The sequence below is a fragment of the Sceloporus undulatus genome, chromosome 1 (genome assembly GCF_019175285.1).
Source record: "Sceloporus undulatus isolate JIND9_A2432 ecotype Alabama chromosome 1, SceUnd_v1.1, whole genome shotgun sequence".
Classification (NCBI taxonomy): domain Eukaryota; kingdom Metazoa; phylum Chordata; class Lepidosauria; order Squamata; family Phrynosomatidae; genus Sceloporus; species Sceloporus undulatus.
Window position 1 is genome coordinate 59,329,949 of NC_056522.1, and position 16,352 is coordinate 59,346,300.

The 16,352-nt window shown below is 39.1% G+C and overlaps 1 protein-coding gene across 6 annotated transcripts in view; it reads right to left on the minus strand.

Moving 5' to 3' along the window:
- The window catches only part of FEZ2 (fasciculation and elongation protein zeta 2), a 38,855-nt gene that overhangs the window by 17,544 nt on the left and 4,959 nt on the right, over positions 1–16,352 (minus strand). For 3 of the 6 annotated variants that reach the window (XM_042464596.1, XM_042464586.1, XM_042464605.1), the window contains 4 exons: positions 15,295–15,411; positions 13,224–13,368; positions 10,815–11,083; positions 2,890–2,970 (listed from right to left, as the gene is read on the minus strand). In XM_042464596.1, the coding sequence (XP_042320530.1) occupies positions 2,890–2,970; positions 10,815–11,083; positions 13,224–13,368; positions 15,295–15,411 (612 nt within the window). The remainder of the gene's footprint in view (positions 1–2,889; positions 2,971–10,814; positions 11,084–13,223; positions 13,369–15,294; positions 15,412–16,352) is intronic. The other 3 variants (XM_042464612.1, XM_042464601.1, XM_042464620.1) reach the window with 1 other exon arrangement.

Below are 16,352 nucleotides of genomic sequence, written 5' to 3' on the forward strand. Positions count from 1 at the left end.
ATGATGTTACAGGTAACTGAAATTCTGGTTTTGTATAAATCAAAGACATCAACAAACTTAATGTCAGCTGAGTTTATTACTCTGCTGATAACATCTAGACCAAACAGCATGAATAGAAGGGGCAGAATAGGGACAGAAACTATGATAAGAATCCAGTGACAGTGTAAAGCTTCCTTCCCCACATGCAATTTGTTTTGCTTACCCCTGCCAGCCCTATCCACTTCCTAGAACCAAGTGGCAGATTGAAAAAAAACAGAACCATTGCAGTCCTAGCTTCCACAGTTCAGTCTGAAAGACAGTAATTCCTAGTGCTTCTTCTACTACAGTGCACCCGCATTATATGCGGGCACGACTTACGTGGCTTTCAGCATATGCTGAAAGCTGCGCCGGAAGAAGGCTGCAGGTACGAGCCCCATTCTTTTGAATGAGTCTTGAGCATATGTGGAATTCCCCTTACACAGGGGAATCGGGAACAGATCCCCTGCATAAGGGAAGGGCCCGTTGTACTTAATAACATTTACAGAGAGATTTTTTTTAAGAACAAGAGGAAGACTGCTTGTTAAGCCAATTGAATGAAAAATGTAGGGAGACATTACATTTTATTTCCCATAGTAATAGTACCTGCTTCCTTTCCTCTTCATTCTGACCGATACAGGCTTTTCACTTACCCATTCACAACTGACCACCCTCCAATATTCTTCTAGACCAGAAGGAAAAAAGACAACTTCGGCCTGGCACAGATCGCCGGAAAAGGGTGGTCTGCCAGTGGCCTTTTTCCTCCAGAGGGAAGCTGCAGCTGCCAAACCGCGCGGCTTCCCTGTGGAGGAAAAAGAACCTGAGAAAAGCAGATTCTTTTTAAGCCGCAGGGGCGGCGTAGCAAGTGTGTCATTGGTGCACTCATTACATAAGCATTGCGTGGCAACATGTGGAGCTTACAAAGCAATGGCGGGGCCCGTGTACACAGGGTGCCGCCATTGTTATGCTGCCTGTATGTTCTAGGGTTAGGGACTGTGCAGTTGCCGTGTGGTCCCTAACCCTAGAATTGGCGCTGGTACACTGCTTTATGGTGGTATGTACCACACCTTCCTTTCAGAGGGTGGTTAAGAGGGGAAAAAAAGAAAGGACAACAACAAAACTGTTTGAGGGAAGAAGGGGAACTCACTGAGAGAAGGAGAACTTGGAAGACAATGCTTAATTTTCAGAAGAAGGTCCACTGAAATGCAGGTCTACAGGGAAGAGCGTAATCTGTCCTCTTAGTTCTTTTCCTTAATACTATGTGAAGGGTATAATGTCCCTTAGCTAGGAAGTAAGGGAATGGCATTCTGCATCTGCTTTCACTTTATTCTTACTGGCTAGTGTACGTTTTAGCAAGAAAAACAAGATGCAAACTGTGGAGGCCTCTTTATTCTCCACAAATCCTATTGGTTCTTCCAGACTGCCCATTCCAACATTTACATGATTGGTACTAACAGCAACAACCTGCTGCACAATGTCCTCAAAAAATAAAATAAAAATAAAACAAGAAAATAATAAATAAATAAAATGAAAACATATAACCCAAAAAATAAAGATAGGAATATAGGAAGCTCCTTTATACTAGGTCACATTGAGCCATTAGAACATTATTGATAAACAGAGCCTTGTTGTTGTTGTTGTGTGCCTTCAAGTTGTTTCTGACTTCTGACTAAGGCCATAATATCATTGGGTTTTCTTGGTAAGTTTTTTCATAGGGGGGGGGGGGGTTGCCTATGCATTCCTCTGAGGTTGACAGTGTGTGACTTGCCCAAGGTCACTTATTGTTTTACATGGCTGAGCTGGGGTTCAAACTCTGTTCTTCAGAGTCATTGTCCAATACTCAAACCACTCTACCATGCTGGTTCATACAGAGCTTATATGAATGCAAATACTTAAGTATAGTATAAATATTTCTATAGATTCTATCCAGATTTTTTAAAAATGAGAGCTAGTTTAGGTTAAAAGAAGATTATGCCTTCAAAACAATCTGAATAGCCATACTTCCTGAAAGCCTGATTTAAAACATGGACACTTGTTCATTAAAGCCAGCCAAAATCATGCATGTACACAAATAGCACTGCTGTCTATTATCTGACCAGCACTCTATATACATTTTTGACCAATACTAAATTACAGTGCAGTAAATCGTATGTAGCATTAAGACACCAAATGTTTTTCAGTGGTGTAATAAACAATAATTTGTGCAAAGATGTATATACATTGTCATTTACTTAATTTAGCATTAATATTATTCACCATCCGAAAGATATTTGATTTGATATCCACACATCCATTATTTTTAGCCTATGCTCACAGATTTCTGTTTAAAATGTTTTTTTAAGTTAAAGAAATGTATGATATTTTGAGGATGCAATTCTATTCACATAATAAGTGTTTAGCATCTTGTAATATGCTACAACTATTTACATTACAGTTTTTGTACATTTCTTCCTTGTCAGACTGAAATATTTATATTTAAACCTTTGTGACCTTTACTGCTACTTTCTTATGCATGCAACTCATTCCAAGTATGTATTATGTTGATATATGTATTTTATTTTGAGAAGTCAAATGAATCCTGAGGGGAAATTGTTCATTTATTGAATTTTTCTGTGCATATCAAGGCTTGTCTATTTTTTATCTACCAGAGAGAGAGAGAGAGAGAGAGAGAGCGAGCGCAAAACACCTTTTGCAAACATCCTAGCCCTGAAGGCAGAGATGGTGTGATGAAGCATGCTAATATTTCTTTCCCCCTCACTGTGCTCACCTGAATTATAAAAATTCTACAACTGCCAACTTTTAAAACCTTGATTTATAGAATAGGACAGACAGGATAGCACAAAGGAAAAAAACAGTCAGAAGATAGCCCAGCACCTGTTTTTCTGCACCTGAGTTTCCAAATGTTTGACGGAAGCCATTCTGAATGACATTTGAGATTCCTTCCATGCTGAAGCGCTATAGGAAGTGAGAACATGGCAAGAGAGGGGGGAGAACAGAAAAATTTGAAGCCTATTAGTTAGGGTTTACTGAAGATGCAAGCGAGGTAAATGGCAGAGACAAGATGTTAGAATGATTATGTGCAATTTAAGCAAGAACAATAGTACTTTTAAAACATTTTGTTCCTTAGCAAAAGAAAACTGCTATAGAATTTAGGAAGAAAATCATCAAAGCAATATCATATACACAGGACTAACATAAGGTATTTTCTACATAAATCATGTCAGATAATAAAAATTTCAATACCAACGCCTCTTTTATGAACCAACACTTTCTAATATAGGCAAGCATATGTAAGCATAGTAGAATAATAGAGAAAGTGTGCCCCCCCCCACACACAGAATGCATAACTATTTTAGGAAGTTACTGTCTGAGATTTTTACTTTCTTGTACTATCCCTATTGTGGACATAAATCCAAATTACAGTATGTAAAAGGCTATGTTTGAAACGTTTCTATTTCAACTCACCTGGTTTCCTGATTGCTTTACAATGTTTGTCTTCTTGCCCCTATTCCACAACAATGACTGCTGATGGTGGGGGGAAAGCACTGTGTGATGCTACTAGGATAAGAAGTAAGCTGTACTAGATGTTTGAGGATGGAACCTAACATATCAATTCCACCTGGTAGGACAGGGGTGGGAAAGTGCACTAGGGGTAGAGGCCAATTTTCACACACACACCACACATACCTCAGACTGCAGCATTATGTTCACAGAATTCCAAAAGTATGTCAGTTCTATTTTTATTTTAAGCCCATTTTCAAATTTCATATGAAATAATGTAAACTGATGCATTTGGAGGTGGTTTGAGGATCTTTTCCTCATTTTTTTGGTCACAATTCATTATTTTAAGGAAGGATTACCAAGGCTTCAGGAGTAGGAATTCACAAAACAGGGGAGGGGCACATATTGTCCAGAGTTGTATTTTCCTCACCTTTGTGTCTTGATGAAATGTTCTTTTTGCAGAAGATTAAGCAAACCAATAATTTGGCAAGACCACCATTTTTACAAATTCCAAACCACCAGTCAACCCTATCATGCCTTGAGAAAGCCCCATCATCAGCAAATATACAACAAATTACAGAGTTAACAACAAGCAACCTCTTCCGAGCAAACTGTTAGAATTTCTTGATACCAGAAGGAGAAATACATCTTTAATAATTTATCTGTCGTAGGTTGGCGCAAGAACAGCACCACAGGGTCAGATCAAGGGCTATCTGGTGTCACAGTTTTTCACAGAATGGAAGATCAATTGTATACAGGAAGCCAACAGTGCAACAGAGCCCTCCTGCTCATGTTCCCTAGCAATTCATATTAAAAGGTATACTGTCTCCGATAACAGATTTCAAAATGTAACCATTCTGGCCAGTAGCCACCGATAACTTTATTGTCTAAAAGCCTTTTAAAGATATCTGAGATGGCACCAATCATTACATCTTGTGGTCCTGAAATCCATATTTTAACTGTGCTCTGTACGATGCACCTCCTTTTATCTATCCTCCTGTTATGAGCTTCACTGGATGACCATGGTCTCCAGAACTATGACCATGTTCTAACTTAACAGAACCCCAAATGATGGAACCTTTTCTCACAGGATGTTACTTAAGCCTATAGATCATTTTGGCTGTTTATTTTGACAGTTTTCCAACTTGTGAAAGAGTCAACTCTTGAAAACATTGTTTTAGTTTGTAAATTGTTCTCATAAGGTAAATAAACTAAAAATGTTTAAATGCCTACTTTTATATTTTGAAATTTAGTTGATTTGAGTATTCTATTACTTAAATGTACTGTAGTGTATTACCAAAATCCTAGGTGAAGACAACAGACATCTGAACTATACTTAATTGTTCTCTGAACATGCTGGCAAAACGTCAGGAATAAACTCTTCCAGAACACGGCCACACAGCCCGAAAATCCCACAAAAAACTATTTCTATTGGCTCATTCTTGCAGGTACTCTACCAAGTGTTAAATAGGTGTTAGGCAAGTGAAAGAAAGAAAATAAAACATGTAAAATGAGTATATTAGCATTTTAGGTGCTCCCTTTCAAGCAAAGGTGAGTCATATGCAGAAACAAGTGCTCAATGTAGATCCCCTGCCTAATACTTATAAGGTTTCTGTGACTATACTACCTCAGTATATATGTATTTATTACTATTATTGACCGACAAAAGCAAATTAACAATTATAAAGCTGAAAAAGACAATAACTGGTTTTGACAGAGTTGTTATGCCTACATAGTGGCACATGTAAACATCTGTGCAAGTACATATGGATATAGAGAACAGTAACGTCTAAGTAACAGATCAGCTTAATTTTCTACAACCCCCTTTAAAAGTAGCTTTCATTCTCTAGCACAGTTTCCCCCCAATATCCTTTGCAGTCAAACACATATGAACAATCTGGTTGCGCCTGACATACATACTAGGTAAGAGATATCACATGTGTATGGAATCCTTGTCCTTTCTGGCTTATAAAAGCAGTCAGAGTGGGAACTGGCTGAGCATGAGGTAAATTTCACATTGCAGCAGTGCAGAGTTCCATCCTGCTTTTAAAAAGCTATAATGAGGGCTCTACTAAAAATACACTCTCTTCGAATGTGACCATGCTAGGTGACTACTGGCTAGTTTCCAATATCCTTTGGGGGGGGGGGGAATGTTCTGGAGCATGTGGTGGCCTCCTAGCTAAAACCAATTATCTAGATTTATTTAAATCTGGGTTCAGGCCTGGCAGTAAGACTATGGCCCGAAACACATGGGCCAAACGAAGAGGCTTCCAGCTGCTATAGGCACAGCATTAAATGATGCACATTCCCAAAGTGGCTGGAAACTGCTCCGCCGCTGCCAAAAGGAGTCTGAGGCCACCACAAAAATGAGTTGGTTTAAATCAACTCCTGGCTGATAGGCTTGGGACCTGCAGTGGCGGCCAGCTTTGGGAGTGGGCTGTGCGGTCATTGCAGCCCCGGCCAGAGTGGCCAGAGACTGCACCTCCCCAGCCATCAGCTTCACCCCAAAGACACCTTTGGTGACCTTGCTGGATGATCTATGCCAGAATTTGGACAGGGGAGCATGTCTCCATTGGTTCTGCTGTAACTTGCAGCAGTTGTTGATATCATCAATCATGGTATTTTTCTGAGCTGCTCTCTGGCATAGATTTGAGTGTATTACAGGGTTTCCACTCTTTTTTGGAGAGGAGAATTCAGAAGGTGGTGCTGGGGGATTCCTGTCCAACCCAGTGGCTACTGGCTTGTAGGGTCCCTCAGGGCTTGATTTTGTCTACCATGCTATTTAATATCTATATGAAACTGCTGGGAAAGATTATCCAAAAATCTGGAGATTTCAGCAGGTCCCAAATGCTCTGGTCAGACTGCAGACTGGGGCTGGTTATAAGAAGCATATAACTTCCTTGTTGAAACAATTCACTGGCTACCAGTCTGTTCCTGGCAGAATTCAAAGTGCTGAATATAATCCATGAAGTCCTATATGTTTAGATCCAGACTATCTGAAAGACAATATTTTGCTATATAATATGATTTGCTGTCCAAGTTTTTGGATCTGTTTTTTTGGGAGGGGGGTAGGGGCTTTCCCGTGGTCCCACTATCATCCCAGGCATATTTGGTGAGGACATGGGAGAAAGCCTTCCTGGTAGTTGCTCCCAAATTGTGGAACTCTCTTCTGTGGGAGGTTTGTTTGGGTCTCTCTCTGTTGTCTTTCTATTAGCATGAAAAAAATATTCTCATGTAGGCTGGCTTTTGGTTTCTAGCGTCTTGCACCAGATGGAACATTTATATTTGAATATGTTTTAAATGTGTTTTAAAAACTGTTTTTAACTTAGTTTTTTGTGGGTTTTTCGGGCTATGTGGCCATGTTCCAGAAAAGTTTCTTCCTGACGTTTCGCTAGCATCTGTGGCTGGCATCTTCAGAGAATGCTTTGCCTGGAAAAATTGGGTGTATATATACTATGTGAGCCAGGGAATGCAGGAGTGATTTGCATGTGTATTGTTCTGTGCTGATGCCCGGCCCCAGGCTGGGAGGCTAATGCAAAAGACGATTAATGTCTGCTAATTGGTGATCATTATCTGCTGGGAAAGCCCCTGACTCTGAATGGTTTCCCATTTGCATTTGCTGAGTTCTTATTTTGCTATTCCTCAGGACTGGTAGCCAAATTTTGTTCACTTTAAGGGTTTCTTCTTTACGGTTGAAATTGTCCAGGTGTTTGTGGATTTCAATGGCTTCCCTGTGCATCCTGACATGGTAGTGGTTGGCACGATCCAGAACATCAGTGTTTTCAAACAGTATTCTATGCTCAAGATGGTTAGTGGCATGTTCTGCTACTGCTGATTTTTCTGGCTGGCCCAGTCTCCAGTGTCTCTCGTGTTCCTTGATTCTTGTTTGCACACTGCGTTTGGTGGTCCCTATGTAAACTTGTCCACAGCTGCATGGTATGTGGTAAACTCCTGCGGCTGTGAGAGCTCTGGTCCTTGGCTGAGCTGGATTTTCTTCGTTGGTTTGTAAACCATTTGAAGGTTGTGCTTCCTCACCATTTTGCCTATTCTGTCTGTGACTCCTTTGATGTATGGTAAAAATACCATCCCTTTGTGTGGCTGCTTGTCTTCACTTCTCTGGGTATTCCTGGGCCTGGCAGCCCTTCTGATGTCTGAGTTGGAATAACCATTAGCCTGTAGAGCCCTGTCCAGATGCTTCAGTTCATCTTCCAAGAAGTGGGGTTCACGGATAGGTTTTGCTTGGTCTACCAGTGTTTTGATTGTGCTTCTGGGTGATGGTTGGAGTTCTTGTGCAGGTATTGGTCTGTATGTGTGGGTTTTTGGTATACTGTGTGACCCAAACGTAGGTTCGGTTTGCGGATGACTAGGACATCCAAAAATGGCAGTGTTCCTTCCTTTTCTTTTTCCATAGTGAATTGTATGTTGAGGTGGATGTTGTTCAGATGGTTCAGGAATACAGCCATGGCTCCTCTTTTGCATTAGCCACCCAGCTTGAGGCCAGCCATCAGCACAGAACAATACACATGCAAATCACTCCTGCATTCCCAGGTTCACACAGTGTATATATACACTCAATTTTTCCAGGCAAAGCATTCTCTGAAGATGCCAGCCACAGATGCTGGCGAAACGTCAGAAAGAAACTTTTCTGGAACATGGCCATATAGTCCGAAAAACCCACAAAAAACTATGGATGCCGGCCATGAAAGCCTTCAACTTTACATTGTTTTTAACTTGTTTTTTTTTTTTTTTAAAGAAAAGAAATCCAGGCACCGGTTTGTTTTCTAGAATGTTTAAGGCAAAACCTGTCTGATGCAACATGTGCAGTACAATTCTGTGCTATTCTACTCAGTGGTTTCTTAGACTTCATTAGGACTTACTATGTGATTGTGTAAAAAATCAACTTTTAAGAGGTGAACTATGGCCCCACACAGATAAAGCTGCTTCGGGTCATTTTGGAGGTATGCTGTTTAAATGATGCATGCATCCTAAGAGTTTGGAAGCTGTGCCAAAGCTGCGCTCTGGTCCTTAGGACTGGATTGTGGCTTTGGTGTGGCTTCTGGACTCTTAGGACGCATGCATCATTTAAACAGCATACCTCCAAAGTGTCCTGAAGCAGCTTTATTTTGGCCTGTCTATATGGGGCCATTGCTATACAAAATTACTGAACAGACACATATTTTTTTTCAAATAAAAAATGAGAACAACATTTTAATGGTTCCTAAAACCTGTGTGCTGAACCAACCCCTTTCTTTTAATGTGAAATTCTGATCTCTTCTTCTGTGGCAAAACAAATGGCTGGATTATTATAGATGACATCAAAACTCAGGATTATCTAAATCTGAGAGATTATGCATCATCCTCAATCCATTTTAAATTTACCACTAGGAAGTATAAAATGGATCTAAACTGGGCCTGCTCAGAAATGGCAACTCTCTCAGGCAGTGTTCATATGTCTTTGGAAAGACCTTTGGGATGGCCCACTCAGAAGCCTCAGTGATGACAGTGTCCAAAAGTTAAGAACTATTCAGACCGGAAATTAATCTGGTTACAACTGGGAAGATAACTTTTTCAGCTGTGGCATCCCACTTATGCAACTAAAAAAAAAATGTAGCTAGTGTATATTCTGTTAGGCATTTGACCAGAACCTCAAAGTTGTTATTTAAAACCTTACAGATTTAAAAATTACTGTTACATACTTTCAGTCATTTTAGGGATTAGGTTGGCTATTGATACTACATGGATGGGGAAAATAAAGGTATGAGATAAAGAAGCAGAGGACGCACAGAGTTGAAGAAAGGAGGGCTAACAAAAGAGCGAATGGTGTGTGGAAAAACTCAAGAGAGAATATAAACAGAAAAAAATTATGCCATTGCATCATGATTTTATATCCATGTGGTTGAATGAATTTCTACTCCAGCACTGGGATTACTTTGGTGAAAGAGCATTACTAAGCACAATCACTCTGCCTTTTAAAAAAGCATTCCAGGTTTTAGATGGAGGTTTTTCTACACTTCTGAACTTCCATAGCAGTATCATTCCACTTCACTTCTTACCAGTTATCCTTAACAGAAAAAACTGTGTAAATTCACCTAATGGATTAAATAGATTGGTTACTGATAGAAATTAAAATTGTCTTAAAAACCTCTTGATACACAACTAAGGAATTTGAAAAAATAAGAGTTGGTTACCAGAGGTTTTGGAAGAATTTCCAATGCTACAGTGGTAAAAAAAAGAAAGAGGAAATACAGTATAACTAGAGCTTGGAAGTAACTTGTTACAAACAAAGTAATAACTAATATTTTTTTCACAGTAAATAAAATATAGCTACATCATGCTACAACTATAACTTAACAAGGGGTGGTTTTACAAGGTGGTGCAGTGGTTAAATGCTGATACTTTAGTCACAATGTTGTAAGTTTGATCCTACAGGAGGGCTTCAAGGTTGACTCAGCCTTCCATCCTTTTCTAGATTGGTAAAATGAGTATCCAGCTTGTTGGAAACAACTTGCTTACACATTGTAAACAGCCTAGGAAGGGCTAGTTCGCTCATAAGCGGTATAGAAATGAACTTGCTATTGCTATTGATTTCTTCAGTGTAACTCAGTCATTGGTGACTTTTATGGGTATGGCCATACGCAATGGTGGAGGATAACTATCACATGGTTCAAGTTCTGGTTTCTGTTGCTGCTTCATGCTCTCCTGAAAATATTGAAACAACAAGGTGGAAAGGAGAAGAGTGTTTTCTGTACCATAAATCAGCAACTTGGGGCATTGAAATGGTTTTTAAAAGTAGTTCATAGAATCATAGAGTTGGAAGAGACCGCAAGGGCCATCCAGTCCAACCCCCTGCATTTTAGTGTGAAATATTGTTATGCATGGGAAATAGAATTTCATGTAATTTATAATCATTCGTATGAAAATCAGAAGTAAATATTCTTTTTTCTTTTAGTATTTTTTTCTTGTTTTATCATTTCTTCTTTTCTATCTTTTTATTGTACATTAACTTACTGTAGTTTTTAAATTATATAGTAACTATTTCAGTTATTTCTGATAAATAGGAATGAAAAAATACTTTAAAAATTAGGCCTTGGAATTATAACTGTAATGATTTAAAAGTAGCTTTCCAAGGTCAGGAACATATATTTGGAAAAGTATGAGAAATCTAAACATCATCAGTCAGAAGAAGCACTGTCAATCAGTATTACTGATACTGCTTTAATCGTGGAAAGTAAGTTATGATCTGGAATTAAAATAGCAAATGAATTCTATATAAATGAACACAAAGGTAGGGGTCTTACTGTTCCAGGCATATGACCTTTCTCTTGCTTGCCATTCTGAGGGCTGCCATTTTTCAACTTCTTTTTCTTCTTTGCTATTTCCTTTTGCTCTCTTTGCTTGTTTTGCACTTCAATAAGGATAGATATGAAACTGTTCTTCACTTCTTTCTCAAATTCCAGCTCATCTCGTAGTGCCAGCTGCTGTACAAGCACTTCAGAGTAGTCCTTTATGGCTGTCTCAATCTCTTCTAGGAGATCATTTAATTCAGTCACAGACAATTTTTTCACCCCTAATTTTAAAAGGAAAAAACCTTTTGTTAAGTAAAATTATCTTTAAAACTAGCAATTAAGTACTTGTACTGCTAACAAATATAATCCTCAGGCATAGCCTTCCAACCTATGGTGAAAAAACCTCCTGCTACAGATTTAATCAATGGTAGTGTTTAACAGGGGTTCAAGGATGGCATGTAGCTGATGCACTGCCCTTTGCAGCCTCCTGGAGTATATATTTCCCCACGTATATACCATTTCTGTGAACAATTCTAAACTATTTAGTAGTGCAATTGCACACAAGCTTACTCAGAAGCAAGTCTACAGTTTTTAACTGAGCTTACTCCTAGATAAGTGTGTATAGGATGGCAGCCCAAACCACTTCAACAACTACAAAAGGTCAAGGTAGTTATGATTTTCCCGACAGGTTTAAACTGTTATTTATGCTGCCAATTCATATCATGACTTGTACCATAGTACAGAAGCTTAAATTTTTGCAGTCCATCTTTCTAAAAGGTACCGCAAGAAATGTAAGCTAAAAAAGTAGAATAGATAGTAATTAAATTTTGTTTCCCAGCACCAGTAGTTTTATGGACCACATGTACAGGCACTGCTTCTTATAGGGAGTAAAACTCTCCATCAAAACAGTCACTGGGCTAGATTAAGACAAGTTATGGCAAGTTTTTAAAACCCCATAACGTTACACTGTGTGTTATCAGAATAGATTTTTTTAAAAAAAATCTTGTTAGAGAACGTTATAAAATGAAGCTGAACTGTAGTTTACTTAGCATGCACATACATTTGGCACTGCAAGCAACAATCTGCAAAAAAATGGTGACTACAATTTCTTAAGATTTTGGTCTGCCTATTTCTTCTGAGGATACAGCAGTACATAATCTAATACTTGTAAAATCGGCATTCACTACCCTCTTTTGAACAATACAGAGAACAGCACATCTTTTTGTTGAACAAGAAAGTAGAAACACTGCTGAGGGAAAGAAAACAATGGCCATGGTACAAAAGGTACCCTTCTCATAGCATAATGCAGATAAGTTACCACAATCAAATTTCTTTCTACTGTGCTAGAAAAACAATTACAATAAATTAAATTTGCTTAAACAAAGCCACAGAAATGTTGGCAGTAGAAACACATTTTCTCAGCCATTTCAACAGAGGTGATTGCCAAAAAGCCTTCAATCTTCTCATCTGCAATATAATCACAAGCATCAGATACTGGTTGAAGAACAGCTAGCTAATCCTCAGGAGTTCATCATGATATATAGCTACAATTCATGAATATTTAGGAAAATAACAGTTTGACAGACTTCTTTCTGATACATGAAACAAATCTGTACATATTAAGATGATGGTATTTGCTTTACAGACTTTTTCCTAATACTTTTATATTCTGTGGATGTAAGAGCCAGCTGCCTGTTGTGCCTTTCTTGATTCCTTTCATCAATACAGTGGGCCTTTGGTATCCACTGGGGTTTGGTTCCAGGATCCCCCATGGATATCAAAATCTGTGGATGTTCGAGACCCATTAAATATAATAACATAATAAAATGATTGACATTGCCATTTTATGTAAGGGACAACATGTAAGGTTTGCTTTCAGGGTCTAATGATCTCTTCCAAAGTCTAGCAAGAGTCCCTGGTTATTGCAAAGATTCTAGAATTAGATAAACTCCAAAAAATTATGAAGAATCCTGAAAATGTCCTGTTTTGACAGATCAAAAAGAACTACTTAGTTCTTAGTTTAATATATAATTTAGGTTTTAATGTTTTAGCTTCTACAGATACACCACAGTTGCATCTGCACTGCCAAAATTATCCAGGTTCACACCACTTTAACTCTCATGGCTCAATGCTATGGGAATTGTAGTTTGTTAGTGCACCAGAGTCCTCTGACAGAAAAGGCTAAAAGTTTCATAAAACTACAAATCCCAGAATTCCATAAGATTAAACCATGTCAGTAAAGGTGGTGTCAAACAGAATTCTGCAGTGTGAATGCAGCCCACATGAGGTACAACTAGCAGGCAGAAAAATCTCCTGTATAATAATATCTGTTAAAAAAAAGCATCTTTTAATAAAAGCAGGGTTTTTTTTGTAAGAAATTTATAAGAGGAGAAAATAAAATACAACATGAGATTATCTTACTTTCTTCATAATTGTGATTTGTACTGGATTTCTTGAGTGTTTGGATTTCCTGCGACAATAAGGAGAGGCGGTCTGACTGAGAGGGGGTTTCATCATCATCTGGATCTGGAGATTCTTGCATCATTTCTTCTATTTCTTCAATCACCTTTGAAAACATATATACAAACATATGAAACGCCAAAAATAACAGTGAAGAAAAATCTTCAAAATGCAAGCATACTTTTCTACTTATTTCCATTTAGTATAAAACATAAGACAAATCTATGACTGAATTTGATTCAAAGCTTTTGATTAAAATTAATTTCAAATGAAACTGAAAACAATCAGCTTTGGTACTTTCTCTGCAAGCTGGTCTGATATATCCATCTTCATAAATTTCTGAACTTTGCTGTGTAACTTGACCTCTTTCCAGAAACTCTCTAAACAGTTTTGGACCATGTTCAGGCTTGCCTTCCAAACCTGGACCTTGGGCGAGATTTAAACCAGTTTCAACATGTGTTATATCCCTTACATTAGGAAAACAGAAATATATCCCCATACATATTTAGCATATCTAAACATAAAGGTAAAGATATTTTCCTTTCACAAGGTTGTCGTGTCCAACTGTAGGAGAGGTGTTCATCTGCATTACTAAGCCAAAGAGCCAGCATTGTCAAAGACAACCCTGTGGTCATCTTTGACAAGGCTGTGGGAATTACGATTTACGAGTAACATTCATGCAAAAAAGCATTACTAAGGACTGTGTATGGTGTGAAATGGGAGGAGAAGGTCAATGGGAGGGGGTACACCAGGAGTTACCACATTGGGTGATACAGTGCACCCTCCCTTACATGGGGATCCATTCTGGATCCCTCCGCGTAAGGGGAAATCAGCGTATGCTGAAGCCCCATAGCAACTAATGAGGCTTGCGCCCATGGCACATGGTGGGATGGTGGCGTGCGTGCCATGGGCGCACACCCCATTAATTCTTCCAGGGCGCGCAATGGGCTCTTCCGGCGCAGCTTTCAGCGTATGCTGAAAGTCGCGTAAAATGTGGGCATGCTGTACCAACCCTAGAGATGGCACTGCTTGGGGAGGTTATAGGTAAAAGTAGTCCCTTGACACGAATGTCTAGTTGTAACCAACTGTAGTGCGAGGTGCTCATCTCCATTACTAAGCCAAAGATTCAGTGTTGTCTAAGGATTACTCCAGTGGTCATGTCGCCAGCATGACTACACTTAACGTTGTTACCTTCCCACCGAAGTGGTACCTATTTATCTACTTGCACTTTTACATGCTTTCAAATTGCTAGGTTGCTAGAAGCTTGGACTAGTGCAGGGGTTCCCAACCTGGGGGTTGATTGAGCCTTTCTCGGAGGTCGCCGGGTTGGGACTCACCCCTCTCCTCCAAGCGGCCAAGCCTCCTCTGGCGCACCGCCACCACCTCCTCCTCCTCCACGTAGCTACTGCCGCCATCAGCAGGGCTGGGGTTGCCGCCTCCTCCTCCCCTCCTCCTTGGTCTCCCAACCAATCAAGGGGACCGCCACAAGGGGGTCATGGGCCAACAAAGTTTGGGAACCGCTGGACTAGTGACAGGAACTCACCCCATCATGAGGCACTCGGGTCTCAAATCACCAACCTGCCAATCTTGCAATCAATAGAGTCAGCATAGAATCACAGAATAATAGAGTCGGAAGAGACCACAAGCATCTTAACCACTTGAGGCACCACACAATATGCATCGCTACATATTTAGTATTTCGTCCATTACAATATAATATGCATTACAACATGCATTACAGTGCGCCTGTGTCATACACGGGCGCACTGAAAACTGTGTGACAGAACAGGAAATGGCACATGCGCCACATTCATGAGCCCCATTTTTTTCAATGGGGCTCGACCATATGCAGTATTTGCCTTATGTGGGGGTGGGTAGATGGGTCCAGAACGGATCCCCTGCGTAAGGCAAGGGTGCACTGTACAATACAATATGCAATACAATATGCCTTGCTATATATTTAGTATTTCTTCTGTTACAGATATAAAGAAGTGATGCTAAAATGCAGTATCAAAATGCACAAATGCTTTACCTGCTCAGCTGTGAAAAGTGGTTCTTCATTGATACAGGAAACTATGATAGAATGCATATCTAGTTGCTCTCTTAGCTCTTCATCATCTGATAAGTCAAGGTTCAAGTTTTCATTAACCTACATAATGAAAGGAATGAGAAAAATAATATAAAAGCAAATTACTGTTAAAAACATAAGCAAACAAATGTTAAAACACACTAATTGCTTACACAGCTAGTACACTCGTCCCTCCACATGTGCGGCTTTGACTTTTGTGGATTTGATTAATCATGGATTTTATTAATATGTTTTCTCTAGGAATATCTATGTCCTCCAGCTCAACTCTATAGTCAACTTTAACCAAAGGTTGCACTGAAGGACCTAGATATTCCTTGAGAGAACACTACACTAGTCATTTGTAGCTCCTCCAGCACAATTCTATGGTCAATGTCTGGCAGGTGTTGACCACAGATTTGTACTGGAGGAGCTAGAGATTTCTAGAGAAGTGTTCTCTCAGGTAAAAATATAGCATTTTTGTTACTTGTGTTTTTTCCACATTCACGAGGGTCTTGTGCCCGTAACTCCAGAAAATGTGGAGGGGCAAGTGTATACTTTATTATAATTTAACCTAATTGAAACATCTGACAACAGAGGTGGATAAAAGATTTGTTTAAATGCAACTAAGGATTTAGGGTTTCCAGAGTTCAAAAATAAATTTATTCCATAGCACTTAGTAAAGAAATATATTATTATTTATATTTATAAAACAATTACTAAACAAGTTCTCTGAGCACTGAAAAAAACACATCCATCCTTAAAACACAATTAATAATAATAATAAAAATACAGATATGAAGTATTAAAAAACCCATGTTAAAATAAAAACTAGAACCTCAAACTGGAATTAAAAGCACCAACATGTAAAAGAGATTAAAAGTACAAAGATTTTAAAACTCCAGGAGAATAAAAAAAAATTCTTAGTCTGGTGATGCCCCCCCCCCTCAACAGAAGAATGCATATGTACTACAAAGAGGAGACTTGGGATATCTGGGATGAAAATATCTGGGAGACTTGGGATA